Source organism: Pelobates fuscus, chromosome 5 (genome assembly GCF_036172605.1).
Source record: "Pelobates fuscus isolate aPelFus1 chromosome 5, aPelFus1.pri, whole genome shotgun sequence".
In the NCBI taxonomy this organism is placed as follows: domain Eukaryota; kingdom Metazoa; phylum Chordata; class Amphibia; order Anura; family Pelobatidae; genus Pelobates; species Pelobates fuscus.
Window position 1 is genome coordinate 139,887,299 of NC_086321.1, and position 25,290 is coordinate 139,912,588.

The window sequence follows — 25,290 nt, forward strand, 5'->3', positions numbered from 1 at the left end:
TTTATTTTTATATTTCAGACTTGTACCTGCCCTGCATATGTTTTGTTTTACTTATGTGGAGCGGGCCTCGTGCAATGTCATCATCAATATCTTGCTGGTCTATTAGTCTTTCTTATCCCTCCTACCTGGGTCCCCCCCTATCTCGATGTAATTCTTGGTATAGATTTTTTGTCTATCCACTTAGTACATATGGTTTTTAAGAGGTCAAGAGTCTCTTATATCCTATATGGTTTCAATATTTTGCTATTCTGTTTATTTGTCTGTCTGCCCGGTTAAGGGTTAATTTCCCTTTTTTTTCCCTTCCCTTCTTTTACTTACTTCTGATCTTTTGCTTCCTCTCGATAGGAGGAGAAAGAAAGAAGAATCAGAAAGAAAAATCAGGTCACTGTGTAAAGCACAGAAGGCCTAGTATATCATCCAGTTTATTTATCCATGTATCCCTGTCTTCTATTTGCTTATATCTGTTCAGTAAGTTCACAAGGATACCCCTTTCCATTCTTGCTTGCCATGTTACTTATTTTATCAGTTTGTTGATATTTGGAATTGTCTCTGTTTTCCAGTTCTTGCCAGAAGTAATTTGGCTGCCGTAATTATATGTAATATCAACATTGACATTCTTTTTTGTCATTTCTGGCCAGTACAAATTTAGTAAAACCACTTCAGGCTAGAAAGGTAATTATATTTCCGTTATTTGGTAGATTATCTTGATTACTTCTTTCCAAAACGCATTTATGGGTGTGCACTGCCACCAAATTGGATCATATTACCTTAACCAGTATTGCATTTCCAGCATCTGTATGGTAGCTCTGAGAAGATTCTCTTTAAGCATTTAGGTGTTAAGTACCATCTATTTGATAGTTTAAATTGTGTTTCTAAAAGATTTAGGCAGTGTATATTTTTATTTAGTTTATTTAAGGAGTTTATCCATTGTTCTTCTTCTATAGGTAATTGTAATTATTTTTCCCATTTATTAATCAGTGCTATCAGTTTGTCATGTCTCCATCTATATACAACTTTAGCACATTTTGCCAGTAGGTTTTCATAATTATTTAGTTCAAATATATGTAAAAGGCTTATGGTATTCTCCCCCTTATTTTTATAGAGGTGTTCTGCTAGAAAGCTCTTAATTCACAGATAGTTGAACGTTTCACTGGAGGGAAATTCCTTCATAATTTGGTTGAAAGGTTTAAGATTACTTTCCTCCATTATGTTTTTGAATTCCTTTACCCCTTTTAGCATCCATATATCTGTTTTTATGTTTTCTAGCATATCTGAGATACTTGCGAATGGGTCCTTTCTTGTTTGTACGTTTATCCCACCATCTCGTTAGCTCTTTGAGTGTCTGAGATTTCATTTGTGCTTTTCTGATAATTTTTTTTATTTGCATTAACAACCAAAAAAAAGGGTATAAGTTTCCAACCCCAGTTTTAGCTTTTTCCATTTTCATACCATATGTCTTGGGTTGCCGCCTTGCTTTGTGTGAGCATTATAGGAAATAGTCTACTGGCCTGGTAGCATTGCAAAACTTCTGGACACCCCAAGCCTCCGTCCTGTCTTGATCTAGCCCACACTTTCATTTTAACTCTTGGTTTCCTGTCCCACCCCCCCCCCCCCCCCCAAATAAATTTAACAAAGGAGGAGTATGTTAGAGACAACCAGTTTTCTGGGAAGTTAATTTGAATCATTCTCCACAAGTACAGCCATTTTGGCAAGATATATGCTTTTAGGATGTTAATCCTGCCTGATCATGAAATGTCTTTCCAATCCCTTAGTTTTTTATTAGTTGTTTTAGTAAGGGTAGAAAGATCTTTTAATTCTGTACTTATGTTGATACCCAGTTATTTTAGCCTGTCACTATTTTCGGGGAGCCCAGTGTCCTGCACAAGAAGTTTAATTGTCCTTTTGCTCATATTTTTAGCTATTAATGTCGATTTCTCCAGTAGTTCTGGGACCGAGATGTTTGGCTCTTCTAATGTTAATAGGATGTCATCTGCATAGATATTTAATTTAGTTTGTCCTAGTGAATTTGTGAATCCCTTCATTTTTTTATTCTGTCTTATTAAATTTGCTAAGGGTTCTAGCACCATTATATACAGTAAAGGAGAGAGAGTGCAACCTTGTCTGGTCCCGTTTTTTCTGTTGACATTTTGTGATGTAAATCCTGACACTATTATCTTAGCTGATGGAGAGCTGTAGAGAGCAGATACGGCTTATAATATTGGTCCAGTGATTCCAAACCGGCTTAAAGCAGCGAAAATGACACCCCATCCATCCCTATCAAACACTTTCTCTGCATTTATTGGCAGAAACATTAGAGGGGTTCCACTGCTCTCTGCTTCCTCCAGTATGTTTATTATTTTTCTCAGGTTGTAAATTGAGGACTTCCCTGGTATAAATCCGACTTGATCATTATTAATAAGTTGTGGTATTACTATTTTTAATCTATCAGCAAGAATGGAAAATAGTATTTTAATATCTGTATTAATTGATGATATGGGTCTATATTTTCCTATGTTTTCTAGGTCTTTATCTGCTTTTAGGATGGGCACAATGTTTGCCCTCAACAGCTTTCCAGGACAGTTCCCCTTTTAGTTGATCTGTCATTAGTTTGTAAAATTCACTTGTAAAGCCATCTGGGCCTGGAGCGGTCTTTATTTTAAGTTTGTCCATAGATTTACTAACCTCTACTTCTGTTATGGACTGGTTTATTTGCCTTAATTGATAGGGTTGGATTTTTGGCATGGGCACATTTTCAAAGAATTTCTCAATCTCTATTACCTTACCAAATGTTTCTTCTGGTAAGCTATATAAATTCTGGTAAAATCTTTCAAATGTTCCTCCATTTTGTTCACTTATTAGATAAGTCTTGTTATCTTTTATTTTATATATTACTCTTTTATATTTATAGTTTTTTAGTTTGTTGGACATAATTGTTTCTGGTTTATTGCCTTTTAAATACCATTTATCATTCTGGCTCTTTCTATCTCTTAGCGGGTCAACTACACAGTTAAAATCCGCCATAATTAGTACCAGCCCTTGTCTAATCTGCTCTATCTTTTGAACACTTTTGATATAAATGTTATTGTTGCTTTATCTGTTGCATACATATTGGCTAGTTTAAATAATTTGCTGTTTATTTCACATATTAAGATAATATATTGTCCTTCTGGATCTAGTTCTTGATATTTAATAACTAGGGATTTTTTTTTTGCAAAAACAAGTGCAACACCCCTTTTTTATTTTCTAAGGCTGCACGTATAATACTGGAGTAACTTGATGAATTTATTGTCTTTTCGTTAGCTTTTGTCCAATGAGTTTCTTGCATGGCACAAATTTGTACCCGATTCTTAATTTGAAAAAATTGACAATTATAGACCTTTTACATGGTGTGTTAATCTCCTGAGCATTTTTAGAAATCAACTTAATTCATGGTTTATTTTTGTTTTTTGGGCTCTTTCTCTCCAAGTGTTATTTTATATATATATTGTCCTTTCCCACATAATATGTGCGATATAAATCTGAGTAATAGGTTTCAGTACTCGAGATACTGACTGGCCGCCATACATCACACTTGTTTCAGGTTGATGCCATTGTTTTGGATCAACCAGCCTTATTTTTATGTAAATACTAATAAAGAAATGTTTTTTTGATTTATATATATATATATATATATATATATATACCGTATATACTCGAGTATAAGCCGAGTTTTTCAGCACATTTTTTTTTTATACTCGAGTCAATAGTCTGTATTATGGCAATTTGCATTGCCATAATACAGACTGGGGCTGCAGAGATGTTACTTACCTGTCCTGCAGCTCCTGTCAGCTCCCTTCTCCTCTGCGCCATCCGTTCAGCACCTCGGTCAGCTCCCAGTGTAAATCTCGCGAGAGCCGCGGCTCTCGCGAGACTTACAGTGTGAGCTCACAGAAGGGCTGACCGGACGGCGCGGAGGAGGAGAGAGCTGACAGGAGCTGCAGGACAGGTAAGTAACATCTCTGCAGCCCCCACAGCCCCCACGGAACTACCAGGGAAGGAGAGCCCCCCTCCCTGGCCAGCTAGCAAGCAGGGAGGGGGGACGAAAATAATTATAAATAATAATAAAATATAAATAATAAAGTAATATTAAAAATAATGAAATAAAAAATAATAATAACAAAAATATTAATAAAACAAAAAAATTATTAAAATAATAAAAAAAAATTATAATAAAAATGCCCACCCCCCACCAAGGCTCTGCAACACTCACACTGCACTCATACACACACACTGCCCTCATACACACACACTGCATTCATACACACGCACTCATACACACACACACTGCACTCATACACACACACTGCACTCATACACACACACTGCACTTATACACTACACTCATACACACACTGCACTCATACACACACTGCACGCATACACACACTGCACTCATACACACACTGCACTCATACACACTCTGCACTCATACACACACACTGCACTCATACACACACACTGCACTCATACACACATACTGCATTCAGTATATACACACACACTGTAAATAAATATTCAATATAATTTTTTTAGGATCTAATTTTATTTAGAAATTTACTAGTAGCTGCTGCATTTCCCACCCTAGTCTTATACTCGAGTCAATAAGTTTTCCCAGTTTTTTGGGGTAAAATTAGGGGCCTCGGCTTATATTCGGGTCGGCTCAAATCAAAAAACATTTCTTTATTAGTGTTTACATAAAAATAAGGCTGGTATCAACCTGAAACAAGTGTGATGTATGGCGGCCAGTCAGTATCTCGAGTACTGAAACCTATTACTCAGATTTATATTGCACATATTATGTGGGAAAGGCGTGCTGAGGATAGTCGATCTGGGGTGAGCCCAACTGGAGGCACTGCAAGTGGGGGGGGAGAAGGAAACACAAATAATAATAAAAAAAAACACACAAAAAAATTAGAAAAGCCAAAGTGGATATATAAATCCAATCCCTTGGTAATTTAAAAATCTTGTTATATGAATTATTCTTTAAAGGGACACTCCAGGCACCAAGACCACTTCTGCCCATTGGAGTGGTCTGGGTGCCAACTCCCACTACTCCTAACCCTGCAACTGTAATTATTTCTGTTTTTTTTATAAACTGCAATAATTACATTGCAGGGTTAACTCCTAGACTCCTAGACAGCCACTAGAGGGAACTTCCTGATTTCGTCGCTCATTTCCCAATAGGAAAGCATTGAAAATCTTTTTCAATGCTTTCCTATGGGGAGCGCTAATGCACATGCGCGGCATTGCCGTGCATGCGCATTAGGTCTCCTTGGCCGGTGGGCGGGATCAGTCTCGCCCACCGGCCGACGAAATCAGGAGGAGGAGCAGCGTGGAGGAGGAGACAGCGACGAGGGACATCGCTGCTGCCTCAGGTAAGTGACTGAAGGGGTTTTCACCCATTCAGTAACCGGAGATTGGTGGGTGGGAGGGAGAGGGTACCTCCAGTGCCAGGAAAACAGATTGTTTTCCTGGCACTGGAGTTTCCCTTTAAGTACTGTTTTCTCATTATCCCTTATTATTTCCTTACGAAGTGCTAGTGTTATTCTTAAAGTATCACTCTTTCCCTTACCTTTAACTTTGTTATCCTCCCTATCTATTTGTGTATCTTCTTTGTTTTTAACTTTTTTTCCCCCCTTTTCTTCCTTCCTTCTCTTTACCCATTTTTTCTTTGGTGAATTTCTGATTTCTCTTACTTCATTTCCTTCTTATTCGTGATCCTAGTGTAAATTATTTCCTTCTTATTGTGCATTAATTCCTTTATGGAGTGCCTATTTGATAAATTGATTAGTTGTTCTCTATAATTCTTTATTTTGTTTATTTATATGCCCCAAATTACATTTGCTATATTAGTGTATCACATAAATCCCTAATGTGTAATATAGTTTAAGAAAAAATAAAACAAAAAAAATAAAAATAATTAAAGAAAGTTCCTTTCCTTATTTATCAAAGAAGTTAAAAATCTCCACTACTTATTATTTCTCCCTCCTCTCGATCTTCCTTCCCCCCCACACCTCCTCTTCTTCCTCTCCTTCTCCATTTCTTTAAATATTTAGAACCTCCAAAATTTTGGCTAATGGCTAGGGCCAATCCAATTTTATTTTTATCTAGACATGCCCCAAATTACATTTGCTATATTAGTGTATCACATAAATCCCTAATGTGTAATATAGTTTAAGAAAAAATAAAACAACATAAAATAAAACAAAAAAAAATAAAAATAATTAAAGAAAGTTCCTTTCCTTATTTATCAAAGAAGTTAAAAATCTCCACTACTTATTATTTCTCCCCTCTCTCGATCTTCCTTCCCCCCCACACCTCCTCTTCTTCCTCTCCTTCTCCATTTCTTTAAATATTTAGAACCTCCAAAATTTGGGCTAATGGCTAGGGCCAATCCAATTTTATTTTTATCTAGACAGCTTTTCCCTTCATGTTTTGTAATAATTTTTGTGGGGAACCCCCAACGGTAATTGATGTTCTGTCCAGGGTCAATGTGCCTTCAACAAAGGTCTTCCTCCTTTGTCTGGTTAACCATGACAAATCCTGGAATATATTTAGGGTTTCGTATTTTTCTGTACATCCATTACTTCTTATGGCTCTCAGAATTTGCATCTTAATTATAGAGAAGGAACATCCCTTGGAAGATGTTCTGGGACTCATTTGTCAACCCTCCATCTAAAAAGCAAAACAGTACAGAAAAATGAAACGACAAAGGAGGAAAAATAGGGAATATTGTGGCACAAATTATCAAAAAAACTGCCCAAAAATGTAATGCAATATTTTTTATGCATAATTCCCATCATGCTTATGCAGTATTGATAACCCAGTTTCATCACTTGACTGTATATATGAGAGTATTAGCCACATTAATTTTAAAGGACAACTGACTGTGTCAAATAGGTCAGCATGCTTCATCATATGAGTTCCCATACGAACCAACATTTATATACTGGTGCAATTATATTATATGTCTTTATTTATGACTGGTTTAGACTGAGCTGCTCTAGAAAATATAATCCTTGCAATATGTAAACTATTCTGTTATGAAGAGCTAATTATAACACTGCTTTTACATGACTGCGCACATTTATTTAAATCATTTATAAAACTAACAAAACAATTTAACAATTTTTAGACTCTTGTGAAAAAAGAAAAAAAATTATAAATATAAGTTACCAATGACAGGACTTAATCATATTTTCCTTACATTATCACACATTTTGGCCCTACACGAATGAAATATTATTATTGTACGATTCAGCCAAGTATGCTTACGTCTTCCATGTGGAAGTAATGAAGATTCCAAATGAAAAGACTTGTTATCCTCACAGTCTTCCAAAAAGTAAACTTACTTTTTTTTTTATCTAGCACAGACCTGACATGTTACCGTCAATCATAAATGGGGCATGCAAGATATTTATTGCTTCTGAATACCATGACCAATACAGTCATACTTTATTTAAAGCCCCATTTCTGTCCATTCAGCTGTACAGGTTCAATGGACTAAAAACTAGTTTTTTTTATAGCATGACAGTTCTTGAAAGGCGTTGCATAAAGCTTACTGATGTCGTTGTCATAAAATCAATGGTAGGAGCATAATCAGAAGTAGCTCGCAGATGAACTTTCATGCTCAGTTAAACCAGAGAAACATATTATTTTAAACAAAAGCCAATTTGCTCTCCATGGAGAGTCTGCTCATGGCTTCTCCTAATAGGAAACGATTGCAGATCAATGTTTTTAAATGAAAATGTTCTCCCTAGCCGTAACTAGGCTTCTAGCTTTTGTTCTTTGGAAAGATTAGCTTTACTGTGTTGGGTACATTGCTGCAATTTGTTAGTTTTATTAAAAAAAAAAAAAAGACAGTCCCATCATATAATTTATCATTTGGAGTGTTTAAATTACATTGATTGATTGTGTGTACAGATATAACTAGTTGTAATACCTAGTTTTACTGAGTGGTCTGTTTGGAACAATAGGCACTAGAGTAAATTATTAATGACACAAACTACAAACAGGAAATTAAGGTATATAGACTATAGTGGAATTGCAGGATAACTAATTACTGTGTGTCCCATAATTTTTGCAAGCCAATTTTTTTATTTTTATTACTCTCTACCTGCATGGTAAATATAGTACAATCTGGGGATATGATCAAAGTTTTCACTGTACATTGACTTACCTTTTTTCTTATACCTTTTCTAGACTCGTCGCCTGTTCATAGAAGCCATTAACAGCAGTAACCAAGTCCACCTGTACTGTGCCTTTCTAGACTTCAGGTAGGCAGTGCTAGCATGATTTTAAAAGTATACAGTTAACCACAAATCAAAAGTATTATTATTTTGTTTTTTTAAACAAAGTAGATGGTCTAATTACTGGTTGAGAATGATATTTACATCCATATTTAATACATCGCTGATTGCAAGTTTTGATAATATCTCCACTGACTATTTTTTCATACTGTAATCTTCAAACTTTGAAATATAATGAAACTTGTTAGTGTAATTGTGCATGCGTATAATTGTCAAAGCCATAAGATTTTCTTTATTGAATTGCATTTCGGCCTACATGAGGTGTCTGCTTTGGGCATTATTGTAATCTAGTAAGAAACTATATATAATTATTCTGTGCAGTGTAAATGTTATCATTTTAATAATCAACCTTGACCTTATAGCTGTCACTATAACCAATTTCTCATGACTTTTTCCCTGCCAACATAGGCCTTGAATTCATATTTTTAGATAGAATTTTGAAATTATTATATATTTTTAGATGAACATTTAGAATGACTTAGTATTTTGAAAAAATGTTGATATATTAATATGCTTAAATATTTTAATATTTTGTAAAAAAAAAAATGTTTTAATGTTTATCCAAAAATATTTAATTGGGGCCATAGTCAATTGTTGTATGAAATGAACATTAAAAATGAGAAGGTTTCGGTTAGGTATGTATGTCCTATACTACATTTGGCATGATAAAATGTCAAACAGGCTTTGTGCTGACATAATGAGACAGAGTCTTTTGTACTTTACTAACACAATATAGCAACCTGGAAATACACTGCACAAGGGACCTTAACGTATTCTGTTTCTCTTTGTCTTGCCTAATGTTTTACTATCCTGGGGGGTCTGAATTTCTAGTGTTTATGAGCAAATAGCAGTACTTCGCAGTAATATAACTAACAACAAACGGTATTTCCTTTACATTAACAAGACTAAATTATTTACACAGGCTATTAGTAACCTAAATTGTGCAAACCCTGCCACTAGCTACACTTTCATCATCATTCCCTAAAATGTGTCCATGTGTGACCATTTGGAAAAGTGGAGAGATATGTGGAGATATGCACATTAAGTAAAATTAAATAATATTTTTCCTTCCATTACATATAAAGAATTCCTTGGTTTTTTTTTTTTATCATCAGGGTTTAGCTAAAACACTTCATCTTCATTCCCTAAAATGAAAGTTCACATCTGGGGCCATTTAGATACATGAAGTGTGTGGAAATAATAGGCATTAATTAAAATTACATTATTTTTTCACTTACATTATATCTAAGTAATTATATTTTTGAATGTGGTTCAGCAAAAACACTTTTATATAAATCAGGTAGCATGTGCAAACCTATTCCATTGTATTATCATAAGAAAATAAATGCAATCAACACAAATGTAACTCACAGTTACAGTATCTGACAAAATATATATGCTGGCTCAGAAAAACATCGTTGTCTCTATGTGAAGACTTCTCATGTTCTCCCTACCCTCTACTGAAATATTGTTCTTTTTAGCTTTATCATGATGTAGATAATGTAAAATAACAGATTAAATACATGTTTTGTAATACCTTTTTATTGTATTAACAGAATGTTGGAATAACAAGCTTTTGGGAGAACCTCCCTTTCTGAAGTCTAAGGCATTCCTGCTTTAGAGAAATAAATAGGCTGAAAGTACATCATACACCCACTACCTCTGCACATAGGAATGCAGTTACCATGGAACAAAATTGAAATTTAAATGGAAGAGGCTTCTAGAAAACGGGCACTTTTAGGCCACTGTCTACTCTGTCTGCTGGCCAATCCAGCTGTGTATATATATACATTCCATTATAAAATCCCCACTTAACACTAATTTGATGTGTAACATAAATGCAGGGACAGCACTGATGTACAAAACCAATGAGGAAAATTATAACAAAAAGGTTCTTGTAACAACTTTAAAACCAAACGTCTGGCACTTCGATGACTCTTCCACTACTTGTGCTTAGACAATTAAGTTTTTTGTTTCATTGTGCCATTTAGATTAATTAATTCTTAGTAATTCCCTGCATGTGTCTTTTGTCATTTCTTGTAGTTCTGGTACTGGTGTCTGGTCCAATGAAGGATGTATCCGTGTTGATGGGAACCTAAATTACTCTGTCTGTCGGTGCAACCATCTCACAAACTTTGCCATCTTGATGCAAGTGGTGCCTGTAAAGGTAAAATGGCTAAAATAATGGGCTACTCAATGTGTTAGTACTATTAAAATAACTAATAGTATTATTATCATTCAACACATGTACCACATATTCAAAATTTAAGAGGCGTTGATCCTCAAACATACTTTTGTTCTGCGTTGTGGATTGTTTTCACTGGCTCACTCCTGTGTTATATTAATATGCAGTTCATATTTATGATTCTAGACCTTAGTATATGAAATATTTCTTGAAGGACCCTATACTGTTTGCCAAGTGCCTATAATATACTCATAACTTTTAAGAGAATTTCAAAGTGCAGTTGTCTTACAATAATCCCCTGCATAGCATTATTTCCCCAGATAACTTTCTCTTTTACAGCAATGTACTTTGCAATGAGATATTTAGTATTATCTAATACATTTGGCATTCCTAACATCACATTAGGATTTGAACCTGTTTTCTGTACTAAACCAAAGCACCAACATTGCTTTATAGTGCTATATATATACAACACTAGATGATATTTTTAAATTTGTTTTACAAATGTATAATTGATTTAATATTTTTATACTGACAGTTGAAAGACTCTTATTGAAAAGGTACTGTTGCTCAGGTCAGAAATGTTCTTATATGGGCAAACACCTGTGTAAACATGATTAGCCAGTAACAAATGCCACACAAACATAATAAAACATGCATCACTAAAAGCTAAATAAGGTGTGCATTCCATATTAGCGTAAGGTCTTTGGGAACCAAATTGTGATAACAAAATATAACATTCAGCCCTTTAGGGATTAATGTATTAAATTGTTTCTTAAAGTTGAAACATAACATTGGGGAAGGCTATGTATTGTGGGGGGAAATAAAATCCAATCACATTTTATAAATCTATGTCAAATAGTTTTGTGGCGCAAACTTTTGGTAAACCATTGAAAAGTATTAAGCGTTTGTCTTCATTTCTTGTAAAGATACTTTTTTTTCATATTTATCTTGACACATGATCTTTTGTGAAGCTTTGCTGTCTTTGATTTTTGAGATATCTCTACAAGTAGCCTAATGAGAGATGAACTTTCATTTCTGGTGAATAGAATTTTAAGTGGCTGGGCCCTTATTTCCACCTACTGTCAGATTTTGGGAGGAGGTCACCAGCTTTAAGTGTACTTTCCTGACCCTACTGGGAACGATTGTATGGTTGCTATAGAGATGCCAGTCATTTTCCTTGGCATTCTTCCATTCTTCTGCAGAGATATGTTAAATGTACAATTTCCGAGTGCTAGAAATCCGGATGCCTTTCGATCAAAAAAGTATCCCCATGATTCAATACCAGCGGGAGTGTTTCTTACAAGAAGAGAAGGATATTATTACACAAGTTTATTCTTTTAACTTCTTGGACTACAATATGATCATCTGATGCTGTTTCGAGAATCTATTATGAAATATGATTTCCCGGAACTAGTCATATGTCACCATGATCGGCTTTGATCAACATGTTTTGCTAGAAATCTCATTTGTATGAAAGTATAATATTTGTTCTGGGCAGAAGCCTTACCTTGTTTACATATTTAGAACTAATGCCACCCAGTTGGGAATTTAAACTATATGTATATTAAAAAATAACATTTTCAAAGGGAACATGGTAAGGTCTCCAGGTGCAATATTTATCATAAAAGAGAGAATCAGAAATTGTGCTACTTGCATAGTACCGTATTAGAAACAGCAGTGTTAAATGTGTTTATAAGTGTTAGACATAATGGAAATGGTCTTTAGTCAGGTCTAGAATCTGTAAATATGTCTCTGGAGGACCCTATTCATGCATTTAGTCATTCCTTAATGATATTCTGTAAACAAATTGCAAGCCTTTTCTTTCTGAGAATATTCACTAAAGTTAGGGAGTGAGATTTTCTTATGCTGGACAGGTTGGTGAGGGGACTTATGGATTTATGATTGAGGACTAATTAATGTATTATGATACAAAGCAAAACTGGTATATGAAATAAGTTGCTAAGGTTAGAATTAAGCTTTCAGATTTTGACTTATGTTAGGCATTGAGTTTAGAGATTAGAGTTAGTGGTCATTTATTAGGCTTAAGGGTAAGTGTAACAGAGCTTCCTGTATCCCGATTGGGTACCTCTGCCGACGGATGCTTCTAGTGCTTACCGAGGGCTCCAAGCACTTCTCCAGACACCATAAGTACTGCAGACCCCACAAACCTCCGCAGCTTGGTTGGGGTCATGCAGTCTCCTACCCACCCTGGACCTATGACAAGGCTCCAGTTTCCAGTGGGTGAACCTCTCTTAAGAAAGCGTAGCAGGAACAGCTCTTACAAAAGCTAGTGATTATCCAAGGGAGTATGATCATCATAGCAATCCCTTGTAGTGATATAGCAATTCCCCCCAATAAGAGACAAGACTCTAGATTGAGGGAGAAGTAGAACTGAAAGTTTAATGGAGCATACTGGTCTTTTATACAAGTTTCCCAACAAGGTTGACGCCCAGGTGGACATTGTTGGGCAAAGGACACAAAACATGCAAGCCAATAAAAACATCCCCTGATAGCCCTGATCTGGGTGAACAACATATCCAAAAATCACCCAGATCAGATAAGGGGTTCAGAAATTTTATGGAAGTCATATTTTTGCCCAGGTGAACACAGGATTTCATGCCCAAAACAGTTCCATAGAATCAAGGTTTGTTGCCAGTCTAGTTCGGTAGTTTGCAAATGAACAAACTACCGAATAAAGTAAATATTCTTAACCTGGAGCTTGTTCCCTTTATCTAGACGAATGATCTCACCGAACAGTGCCCTTCTAAGCTGAATAGAAACAAGCGTAGGCGATGATGGAAGTCCAGTGGTGTTCGGGAGTTTCTGTATCCGATTTCAGTTCCATGAGATTCATGCCCAAACACCGCTGCCTGCATTCATGCGAATAAGATGGCTGCCACCTCGTGGATGTTCATAGGAATCGCGTACACCCAGACGAACAATTAGAACACTACCGTGAGAAGCGTTCCAAGTTGTTAATAGGTTGAGAACAAGAGAGGATGAAACACTGCCTAGAAATTATACATATATATACAAAAAAATAATAAAAATTTATTGGTGAACGAGATACAACGTGAATATTTCACACATCAACTCTTACACCGTCTGTATAAATACATACAGGGGCATACAGAGATACTGTGCAGAAATAGAAGGTTTAAAAATAAAGACAGACGGCCCTTAAATCACGATTGTTATAAACAATTGATTGTCAATCAGACGTATCATCTGTCGAAATGGGGTGTTATTCACTATTATATATAGAGGGAATATGAAGTTATCAATCGGTGCAAGAGTTATATACATTACCAGCAACGTAATCTGTAAATACTATATTGTCAGGATCGGGACAGGGATCCAACACGCAGAGTACAAACAGTAGCCAGATACGTATACCGGACCTTAGAATGGCCGGACTAACGTAAGTAGTACAGTATAGAATGGTCAAAGACAAGCCGAGGTCGAGGGTAACAGAAGACAGGTAAGCGAGAGACAAGCCGAATCAAGGGTAACAGAGATAAGCAGAGTAAGGTAAACAAGCCGGGTCAAAACCAAAAGGGATAATAGAATACACAAGCACTGAGTGACTAGAACAAGCTAGAACCACGACAGGGCAATGAGCTAATGAAAGAAGCTCTGTTAAATACCCTGTTCAGAGCAGTAACCACGCCTCCGAGGCGTCCTGATTGGTCCTGCAGCAATTGACTGACAGGTCATTCCGGGGGAGTGTCCTGATGACTACTTCCTGCCTAGATGCTGTAAAAGGCAGTCACTCCCTCGCGGCCGGCCTAGCATGACCGGATAGACCGCCGGGAAGGGAGCCATCAGACCGTCTGGATGGAGGAACAGCTAAGTCTCTACCTCTTTCGGAGGTAGAGACCACAGGTACCCTGACAGTACCCCCCCTCTCGGATACGCCCACCGGGCGGAATGAACCGGGACGAGATGGGAAGCGAGAGTGATACGCCCTGCGGAGACGGGGAGCATGAACATCCTCCTGAGGTACCCAACTCCTCTCCTCAGGACCATATCCCTTCCAATCAACCAGATATTGTACTCTCCCCCGGGAGATTCGAGAATCAATAATAGAGTTAACCTCATACTCCTCCTGACCCTCCACCTGAACGGAGCGAGGAGGGGCTATTGTGGAGGAAAATCTGTTACATATGAGTGGTTTCAGCAATGAAACGTGAAACGAGTTCAGGATGCGTAAGGTATTAGGAAGAGCTAAACGATACGCAACTGGATTGATACGGGTCAGCACCCTGTAGGGTCCAATATAACGAGGAGCGAACTTCATGGAGGGCACTTTTAAACGGATGTTCCTCGTGCTCAGCCATACCCTATCACCTGGAACAAAGACCGGAGCCGCCCTTCTACGTTTATCAGCGTGTTTCTTGACCAACATAGAGTTGTGCACAAGGATTTGTCGAGTTTGATCCCACAACTTCCTCAAATTGGCAACATGAACATCAACCGACGGCACCCCCTGGGAAGGAGAATCCGAAGGAAGAATAGACGGATGAAAACCATAATTCATGAAGAAGGGGCTTGAATGAGTAGAATCGCAAACGAGATTGTTGTGTGCAAACTCCGCCCAAGGAATAAAACCGACCCAATCATCCTGGTGTTCAGAAACAAAGCATCGTAAATATTGTTCAATTTTCTGGTTGGTACGATCAGCAGCTCCGTTAGACTGAGGATGATAGGCAGAAGAAAAGTTTAATTTAATACCAAGTTGAGAGCAGAAGGACCTCCAAAAGCGGGAAACAAATTGGGAGCCTCTGTCCGATACAATTTGAGAGGGTATCCCATGTAGGCGAAAAATCTCCTTAGCGAATATCTCTGCCAATTCGGGAGAAGACGTGAGTTTAGGCAGGGGAATGAAGTGTGCCATCTTAGTAAACCTGTCAACCACGGTGAGGATAACAGTCTGTCTTTTAGAGATAGGTAGATCGACAATAAAGTCCATGGCCAAACAGGACCATGGTTTTTCTGGAACCTCCAAGGGGTGCAGGAATCCACATGGAAGCGTATGGGGTTGTTTGGTTTTAGTACAAACTTCACATGCAGCGATGAACTCCTCAATATCCCTCCGTAAAGCAGGCCACCAGAAGTCCTTAGAGATCAACGCGTAAGTTTTGCGAATACCAGGATGTCCCGCCATCTTGCTATTATGTAAACCCTGTAAAAGTTCCAGTTGAAGAGCAGGAGGAACGAAATGACGGCCCGCAGGAGTCTGTTTAGGTGCTAGATGTTGCAACTTAATGATCTCGGCCAGTAATGGAGAATGAATCCTGAGATTCGTATTAGCAATGATATTGCATTTCGGAACTATAGAAGAAAGAACTGGTTCAGGTACAGTAGAAGGTTCATATTGGCGAGATAATGCATCGGCTTTAGAGTTTTTAGAACCAGGTCTGTAAGTCAGTACATAATTGAAGTGAGTCAGGAATAAGGACCAACGAGCTTGTCTAGAGGATAAGCGCTTAGCCTCCCCAATATAGGACAAGTTTTTGTGGTCCGTCAAAATCGTAATAGGGTGTAGGGTCCCCTCCAACAAATGTCTCCACTCCTTTAAGGCTTTAATGACTGCTAACAGTTCCCTTTCCCCGATGTCATATCTGCTCTCAGGCCCAGAAAATTTCTTAGAGAAGAAACCACAAGGGTGTAACGGTTTATCCACCCCTAACCTTTGAGACAGAACAGCCCCAACTGCTGTCTCAGAGGCATCGACCTCGAGCAAAAAAGGCAGAGTCGTATCAGGATGGACTAGAATGGGAGCCGAGGCAAAAAGTTCCTTGAGAGTCTTGAAAGCACCAAGAGCTTCCTTAGACCAGAACTTAGTATCAGCCCCTTGTTTGGTCATATTGGTAATAGGCGCAATGATAGAGGAGTATCCTTTAATGAAGCGCCTATAGTAGTTGGAAAAATCAATAAACTTTTGGATAGCCTTGAGTCCTTTGGGCAAGGGCCAGTCTAAAATAGATTGGAGTTTTACAGGATCCATTTTAAAACCTTCCCCAGAAATCACGTATCCAAGAAAGTCTACCTGAGACTGATCAAAACTGCACTTCTCCAATTTGCAATATAGACCATGTTGCAGCAGCTTGTGTAATACCTTTCTGACCTGTCTATGGTGAGTCTCAATCTCCTTAGAGTGTATTAGTATGTCGTCCAGGTAAACAATAACACAATCGTGCTGAAACTCCCTAAGTACCTCATTAATCAAATCTTGAAATACTGCAGGAGCATTGCATAGTCCAAATGGCATAACAGTGTATTCGTAATGGCCATACCGGGTATTGAATGCCGTCATCCACTCGTGACCTTGCTGGATTCTCACCAAATTGTAAGCCCCTCTGAGATCTAACTTGGTGAAGATTTTGGAGCCCTTAAGACGATCAAATAACTCGGTAATCAGTGGGATAGGATAGGCATTTCTGACAGTTATTTTATTCAAGCCTCGGTAATCGATACAAGGTCTCAGCGTGCCATCCTTCTTCTTAATGAAAAAGAACCCAGCCCCGGCCGGAGAAGAAGTCCTCCTGATGAATCCCTTTTCTAAATTCTCCCGAATATACTCCTCTAGAACCGAGTTTTCCTGAACAGACAAAGGATATACATGGCCCCTCGGAGGCATAGTGCCGGGTAGAAGCTTAATCTTACAGTCAAATGACCTGTGTGGAGGCAAAGAATCGGCATTCTTCTTGTCAAACACTGCCCTTAAGTCTAGGTAAAGGTCTGGTATTTGTCTGTGGACTGAGTAGGATTCTCCGGTATGTTAATATTAGCTAATGGAGAAACCTTGCACAAACACCGATCCTGGCAGCCCTGGCCCCACGAGAGTATCTCTCCTAACTCCCAATCGATAATAGGGTTATGTTTTTTCAACCATGGGTACCCCAGAACTATGGGAACGGAAGGAGACGAAATGAGCATAAGAGATAAATTCTCCACGTGTAGGATACCAACCTTTAAATCAATGGGTATGGTCTCACGAAAGATAACAGGGTCTAGTAGTGGTCTACCATCTATGGCCTCAACGGCCAAAGGTGTCTCCGTTAGCTGAGATGGGAAATTGTTCTTACTAGCAAAGGCTTGGTCGATAAAATTCTCAGCAGCACCGGAATCTATCAATGCCATAGCCCTTACTACTTCCTTCCCCCAAGTTAAGGAAACTGGTAGCAGAAGCCTGTGATCTTTATAATTAGGAGTAGAGGACAAAATAGAAACACCCAAGGCCTGTCCTCTAGAGAGACTTAGGTGCGAGCGTTTCCCGGGCGGTTAGAACAGTTCGAGAGTAAATGACCCTTGCCTCCACAATACATACACAAACCCTCTCTTCTCCTGTGCTGTCTTTCCTCCTCAGAGAGGCGGGTATACCCTATCTGCATAGGTTCAGGAAGCAAAGATACCGTGGAGTCAGGACTTGGAAAAGCGGGAGCTAACCTAAAAGAAGGTCTCTGGTTCCTCTCTCGAGTGTTCTGTCTCTCTCTTAGACGTTCATCTATACGAGAGATGAACGAAATTAAATCCTCTAAATTCTCAGGGAGTTCTCCGGTAGCAACCTCATCAAGGATTACATCAGATAGGCCATTCAAAAATACATCCATATACGCCTGCTCATTCCACTTGATTTCTGCCGCCAGAGACCTGAACTCTAGTGCATAATCATCCAGTGTTCGGTTCTCCTGTCTCAGGCGCAACAGTAATCTGGCTGCATTAACCTTTCTACCTGGAGGGTCAAATGTTCTTCTAAAAGCAGCTACAAATGCGTTATAGTTATAAACTAATGGGTTATCGTTCTCCCATAGTGGGTTGGCCCATCTCAGAGCTTTCTCAATGAGTAGGGTGATAATAAATCCTACTTTTGCCCTATCTGTAGGATAAGAGCGAGGTTGCAATTCAAAGTGGATACTAATTTGGTTTAAAAAACCACGACACTTCTCAGGAGCCCCACCATAGCGTACTGGGGGGGTAATGTGAGAAGAAGCACCCACTGTGGCTACCTCTAGACCTGAACCGACAGGAGAAACAGGGGTATTACGTATCTCCTCTGGTGGGTTATTGGTACAAGCTAATAGAGCCTGTAGCGCAAGCGCCATCTGATCCATTCTGTGATCCATGGCTTCAAACCTAGGATCAGGAGCAGCCAGCTGACTGTTTGTACTTGCAGGATCCATTGGCCCTGTCGTAATGTCAGGATCGGGACAGGGATCCAACACGCAGAGTACAAACAGTAGCCAGATACGTATACCGGACCTTAGAATGGCCGGACTAACGTAAGTAGTACAGTATAGAATGGTCAAAGACAAGCCGAGGTCGAGGGTAACAGAAGACAGGTAAGCGAGAGACAAGCCGAATCAAGGGTAACAGAGATAAGCAGAGTAAGGTAAACAAGCCGGGTCAAAACCAAAAGGGATAATAGAATACACAAGCACTGAGTGACTAGAACAAGCTAGAACCACGACAGGGCAATGAGCTAATGAAAGAAGCTCTGTTAAATACCCTGTTCAGAGCAGTAACCACGCCTCCGAGGCGTCCTGATTGGTCCTGCAGCAATTGACTGACAGGTCGTTCCGGGGGAGTGTCCTGATGACTACTTCCTGCCTAGATGCTGTAAAAGGCAGTCACTCCCTCGCGGCCGGCCTAGCATGACCGGATAGACCACGGGGAAGGGAGCCATCAGACCGTCTGGATGGAGGAACAGCTAAGTCTCTACCTCTTTCGGAGGTAGAGACCACAGGTACCCTGACATATATCAGATAAGTGGTATAATTTAGCTCTTTTATACACCTTTTTAACACATGCACTTGACTGTGCGCATGCATCTGAATTATTACACATAATAGAGTATTATGAAATCCGTGTTCATATTCTGATCGGGCACTATGTTTCTCATACAACTGTTTAACCACATTAATTAATTTTAGGCATGCCACCTACTCTATACAGGCCACCGGATCCCGTACACCATGTATCTATTCAGTGGATACATGACGTTTTTTTCACTTTCTGTGAATTTGGCAAAAGAATATGAACGGAGTAATATGGTCCCTTTGGACCACCGTCTCTCGTCAGAATTAATTGATGACGTCGGCGTTCTCGTGACTTCAATGAAAGGTTTGGGCGCCCTATCTAAAAGCCCACTTCATAACGATCACGTTCCCCTTGAAAAGCCGCCCTACCGGCGAAACGCGCGTCGGGGTTTTTCTGGTCCTTCCCAGTACTATACCCTCTGCACTTGCAGCACTTGCAGCCAACTTATTGGGATATTCCGATTACTATTAACAACCACATAGGTTGTGGGTACGTCGGGAGGGAGACCGAGGTTGTAGCCACACATACTAATCGTGGCTATAACATTGCCTGCGTTTTTTAGCGCACGGACATCAGCTAATGTGTATCAGACAACACATTATTCTGCTAATATCTTAGTTGTTTAGACGCTCGCTAGCCAGTTGTTTCTATAGGGAGGTGCCCTTGAAGGCACAGTTATTGTTTGAGGATTTAGTGCCTCTCTCCTCCTCTGTACTTCTATTTCCTGCAGTTAGCTTTCCTACATGGTAGGTGCCCTTGAAGGCACAGATACATACTTCTTTATCTGCTTTCTTTCTTCACTGATATTTGGGTTTACAGATTACTTACAGACCAGTGTAGATGTCCTCTCAGGAATAGGATATACCGCTACTATAGCTCGCAGTCTATTATAACTCTAAGACAATATTCAGACAGCACTTGGCTTCTTTTTTTACTTCAGTCACAGACAATATCTGTTGCAGCCTGACAAACTGCAACAAAATACTACTGATCGTAACAGTAGAGATATTGCAACAACGATTTACTTTATAACAATCGTGATTTAAGGGCCGTCTGTCTTTATTTTTAAACCTTCTATTTCTGCACAGTATCTCTGTATGCCCTTGTATGTATTAATACAGACGGTGTAAGAGTTGATGTGTGAAATATTCATGTTGTATCTCGTTCACCAATAAATTTTTGTTATTTTTTTGTATATATATGTATAATTTCTAGGCAGTGTTTCATCCTCTCTTGTTCTCAACCAATTTCTACTTAGGGTTAACCCCTTCACTGCCCTGATACTTTCTACACTAGGCTCTTACTTTGTAAAAGTTGTTAATAGGTGTTAACAAGCTCCAGGGTGGTCTCTGTTTGTGCGGTTGTTCGGTAAACAAACCATATAGTCCCAATTGCACGAACAGAGCCTGTTTAAAGTATATTAACCAGTTCTATTGCAGGGGCCATAGTCATAGGGTAAAAGGCTGGCAAGTAGTCCCCTCCAAAAACCAGGACAGGTCACTTTCGCCACAGTAAGGATTTCAATTACAGCAAAGTTTAAAGAATAAATATTTTCGATTAGAGCTTGGGGTTATAATTCTGCCTTGGGTGCTCTTGGAGTTAAAAAAAGGTTTTGAATTACAATTAGAAGCAAACTTTTGGCATTGACTTTAGGGTTACAGTTTAGGTTCACTATTCCAGTTTGGAATTATATATAGGTATACATAGGTATATCCAGTGAAATTAACAGTCAGTATCAAAAAGTTGCATATTTCAATGACACTGAATTTTGCTCGGTTTCATCAAACATCCAAAATTTTGCTAAAAGTCAACCATCATTTATCAGTCCTGATCTGTGCCAAAGTATCCTAAATAAATGAAACCATTATAGAATGCAGCACTTTTTTCCACATCATACACAGGTGATAAACTTTTTCCTCTAGTGTAGAAAAGTACTGGAAATGTTTTTAACCCAAATAGCTCCATGGTTCAGTTTTCAATGGACAGGTGCATGGAAATTTTAGGAAATGTTCAGACCCAGGCTTCAATAATTTGTCTTTTATTTATTTTAAACTCTTCTCATTATTTCTTTAATGGAAAATACATGAAATAAATTACACACTTATCTATAATCCAAACATATAGCTTAGTGAAGTATAGGGGATATTTACAGGAAGCTAATGAGAAACTCTACCAGCAAGAGTTTAATTTATTTTCTTGAAAACAAAACTGCTAATGAGGTTTTTTTACACACTAAGCTCTCAGCTAGGCATACAACTGTAAATATCTCCCACAATACACTCAATAAGTGATATATAGCTAGGATTCCTAGAAACCATTAGTTTACAACGTTGAGTCAAAGGTCACTGATAAAAAAGAGACACTGAATACACAATGCTTAATAAAAATGCAGATGATGCATGGTTTAAATGCCCTAGATCATTCATTCGTTTATCTCTTAAATATTAACTATTACTTTTTATTTTTTAAATACATTTAATGTGACCAAAACATTAAACTAAAGCTAAAAGAAATGATCTAATGTTAACAAGCAAATTAAGCTAGTGGGTGTTACAATTAAGTAAAAACATATGAAAACTGTCTTATCTTGCCAAGTTTCCGTTCCTTTCATTCTCTATGATTATAGTTGAGATATATAGTTTGTAATTCATGCTAAACGCTGATGCATAATAACACTCAGATAAATGCAAGGGAAAAAAATATTCAAAATGTAACTGTATCATTGCAGAATATGCCAAAATGATGTATTGTTGGCATTTTAGTCAGGGAAAAAAAATTAAACATCTTTAAATAATACAAAACAATCTTATTTTTGTGGGTTTTCTTCTATCAATGAGATGATGTGGTTTTATTGCTAATTCAAACCACTTATTCTCCATGGCAGATTGTGGAGCTCTGGGAGTATGGGACAAGATTTTGGCTGTCCTCTCCAGAGCTGGCAGACTTTAATTTAATCATGGGGATTACAGAAAGTTATTGCCCTATGTATTCACCTGCATTTTTAATATAGAGTAATTTGGGGGTGTTTGTTTTAGGCTGTCTATTTCCACGTCTCCATAAAATTCAGAAGCTTCAGCCAAAGTCACCACTATTTTTTAACTCTTTTTTAAACCATTGTGCAGAGCAAATATTGGAAAGAAACTGTGATTGCTGTTTGCATTTTCATTAGTACGATAAGCTATACAATCACTGGGTAATATTCTGTAGATGCATGCATAGGTGTAAACATTTATAATTATATATAAACAACGTCTTGTAGGTGTTTGCCTCATCATGCAGTTACTAGTTTTGTTTTTGAATCAGAAATATGCATAAAGTCTCTGATTCTGAGATATTTATTTTTCAACAAATGTATCAAAGTAGAAAATGCCAGCTCCTGTTCACTAGGGAAATATTTGCACATCTGTGTTGCCTGTTACTCAGTCTGTATTCCACAAGGGAGATTAAGACCAGAATGGAAGCATCTTTTTTAGCATGCAGTCATGTGAAATTTTGAAATTACACAATTCTGTCATCAGATTAGATTTTTGTTTCCATACTTATTAAAGTATACCATATATATATTGACATTTTCTACTTTGGTTCATTTATAATTTGCAGAAAAATAAAACAATATTTATCTCAGAATCAGAGACTTTATGGATATTTTTGTTTGAAAAACAACACTAGTAAGTAACCTAATAATCATGCATCACCCATGGGACTTTGTTTCAGAACCCATATATTAGCTGTTAGTCATTTATCTTAAGAAACATCATTCCCTTATGAAACACATAACCCCTATGGGCTCAGAAATTCAGAATCCGTAATAAGGGTAATAAATAATCTTGGGACTAACAATGCGATTGAAAGAAAATTTACAAAATGACATGAGCTGGAATGTTTTGCTAAAAAAAAAAAACTTTAAAGAAACACAAACATTAAAAATAAATATATTGTATTATTTAACAGCATTCCCAAATTGTTGCAAGTATTGGGCCCTTCTTTAAAAAACGTAAAAGCATCGTAGAACAAACTCCTTCATAGAATAATTATATATAGGAAAATTGGTACAGCTTATAATAATTGTATAGCAATCGTGTGGTGGGACAGTTTCGTCTTTGCAAATGCGTCCCTCTTTTAATAACGTTGTTATGATATCAATCAAATGCTTCTTATAGCCCATTGCTTCTGTATGTGTGTTATGACAAAGTCCATGAAGACCTTAGATTTTCAAAGGTTTTGATTGAGGAAGTGTCTTTAGTGACTGTGAGTCTGACAGCTATCAATCAATTTTCCAGTACAGATATTATAATCTAAAATGTGCAGGTTCTTGTTAATGCATTAGAATTCTCAATATATGATAATATGTTTTTATTTAGTTTGCTGTGCTGAATTGATAAGGCTTTATGTTAACTATTTAAAGGTTTACTCTTCTTCTGCTACAAAAACTGTATGTCCAGTGATTCAGCATGGAAATCTGCACATACAGAGTAATCTGCACTTTATGTTAGAGGCTATTTGCACACTTGCTACATGTAACTTAGACTGCCTGGAATTCTGTTCCAGACTGCCTAATGCCGCATCTGTGCAAAAATTACATCTGTCGTCAGTTAGAACTTGTTGGCAACAAACATGTATTCTTGATCCTATAGTGTTAAAAAAAAACAAAAAAAGAAACCACTATCTAGCCCCCCTGGACCTCACCTAAATATAGTAAAATCTTACCTTTATTGCAATCTGCTGGCGCTGGCTCTGCCTTTGATCTCCCTTCTTGACTGTCATCATCAGAGGTAATCTCAGCCAATCACAATGCTTTCCCATAGGATTGGCTTATATTGTCAAGGAGGCAGATCAGGGGCAGAGCCAGCACAAGCCAGACACAGTCCTCGCCAATCAGCATCTCCTTATAGAGATGCATTGTCCTCAGTGTCTGTGTTCAGAGGGTGGAGACAATAAATGCCAATGCTGCAGCACTTCCCCAGGAAGCACCTCTAGTGGCCATCTGAGGAGTGGCCTCTGGAGGTACCGATATGCTGTAATGTAAACCCTGAAGGGACTGATTATATTCACCAGAACAAACACAATAAGCTGTTGTTGTTCTGGTGATTATAGTGTCCCTTTAATAAGCTACTCACTTGCAGAGCTGCCTGGAAGAGACAGCCTTGGTCTTCCCTACCTACCTCCCCTTGTGCACTCCCTCTCTGCAGATACATACATGTACTCTGAGCCAGTAGAACAGTCCACTCAAATGCTTCTCTATGAGAAGCATTTGATTGTTCCATGAGTGGACAGTGGTGAAGTTCGGTGGGGTGTGAAAACATGTATCGTCATCCAGCTCTGGATTTCAGGTAAGTTTAATCTTTATTTGCAGGTTTATAAGAGTATGGGGGTAGCTAATAATGTCCAGTAGGGCATTGTAAACTAACTAAAATATTTTATACAAAGTGTTAAAATAACCATTTAATTAAAGAATGCATTTCCCTTTTTGCTGCTACTCATAAGAACACTATAGGGAAAATAGCCAATTGTGTATTTTGTACTCAATTTGTAATGATTTTAGTTGAAATTTTATGATCTAATAAACATATCGTAAATTAGAAAACAGATGTTAAAAATCGATGGTGGATATATTATATAGTCCTGTGGATTTCCTGTTTATTGCATTTCCAATATACTTTGCACAGAAGGACTAGTGTTATCAGTGATGAAGTGGCCTTCAGAGCATTGTAAACCAATTATGAACTGTAAATTAAATTAGGAATTGTAAACCTAATGTTCTGTGCCGTACTCACCTGTCCTTTCAACTGCTGAATGACCTTATGTAATAAGAAATCTGCCACTCTGTAAGCTGTTCTATCATACCTAGAAAACCATGCATGGCTTTCATTGTTCTGTCAATCTAATGAATCTGTTAGAATGTTGTATTTCTCTTAATGGTTCCTATTTTTT

At 37.9% G+C, this 25,290-nt stretch overlaps 1 protein-coding gene across 1 annotated transcript in view; it reads left to right on the top strand.

Moving 5' to 3' along the window:
• Positions 1 to 25,290, top strand: part of ADGRD1 (adhesion G protein-coupled receptor D1) — a 612,495-nt gene that overhangs the window by 277,341 nt on the left and 309,864 nt on the right. Inside the window, exons 15-16 of the mRNA XM_063457024.1 lie at positions 8,242 to 8,315; positions 10,392 to 10,515. Coding sequence (XP_063313094.1) covers positions 8,242 to 8,315; positions 10,392 to 10,515 — 198 coding nt within the window. The remainder of the gene's footprint in view (positions 1 to 8,241; positions 8,316 to 10,391; positions 10,516 to 25,290) is intronic.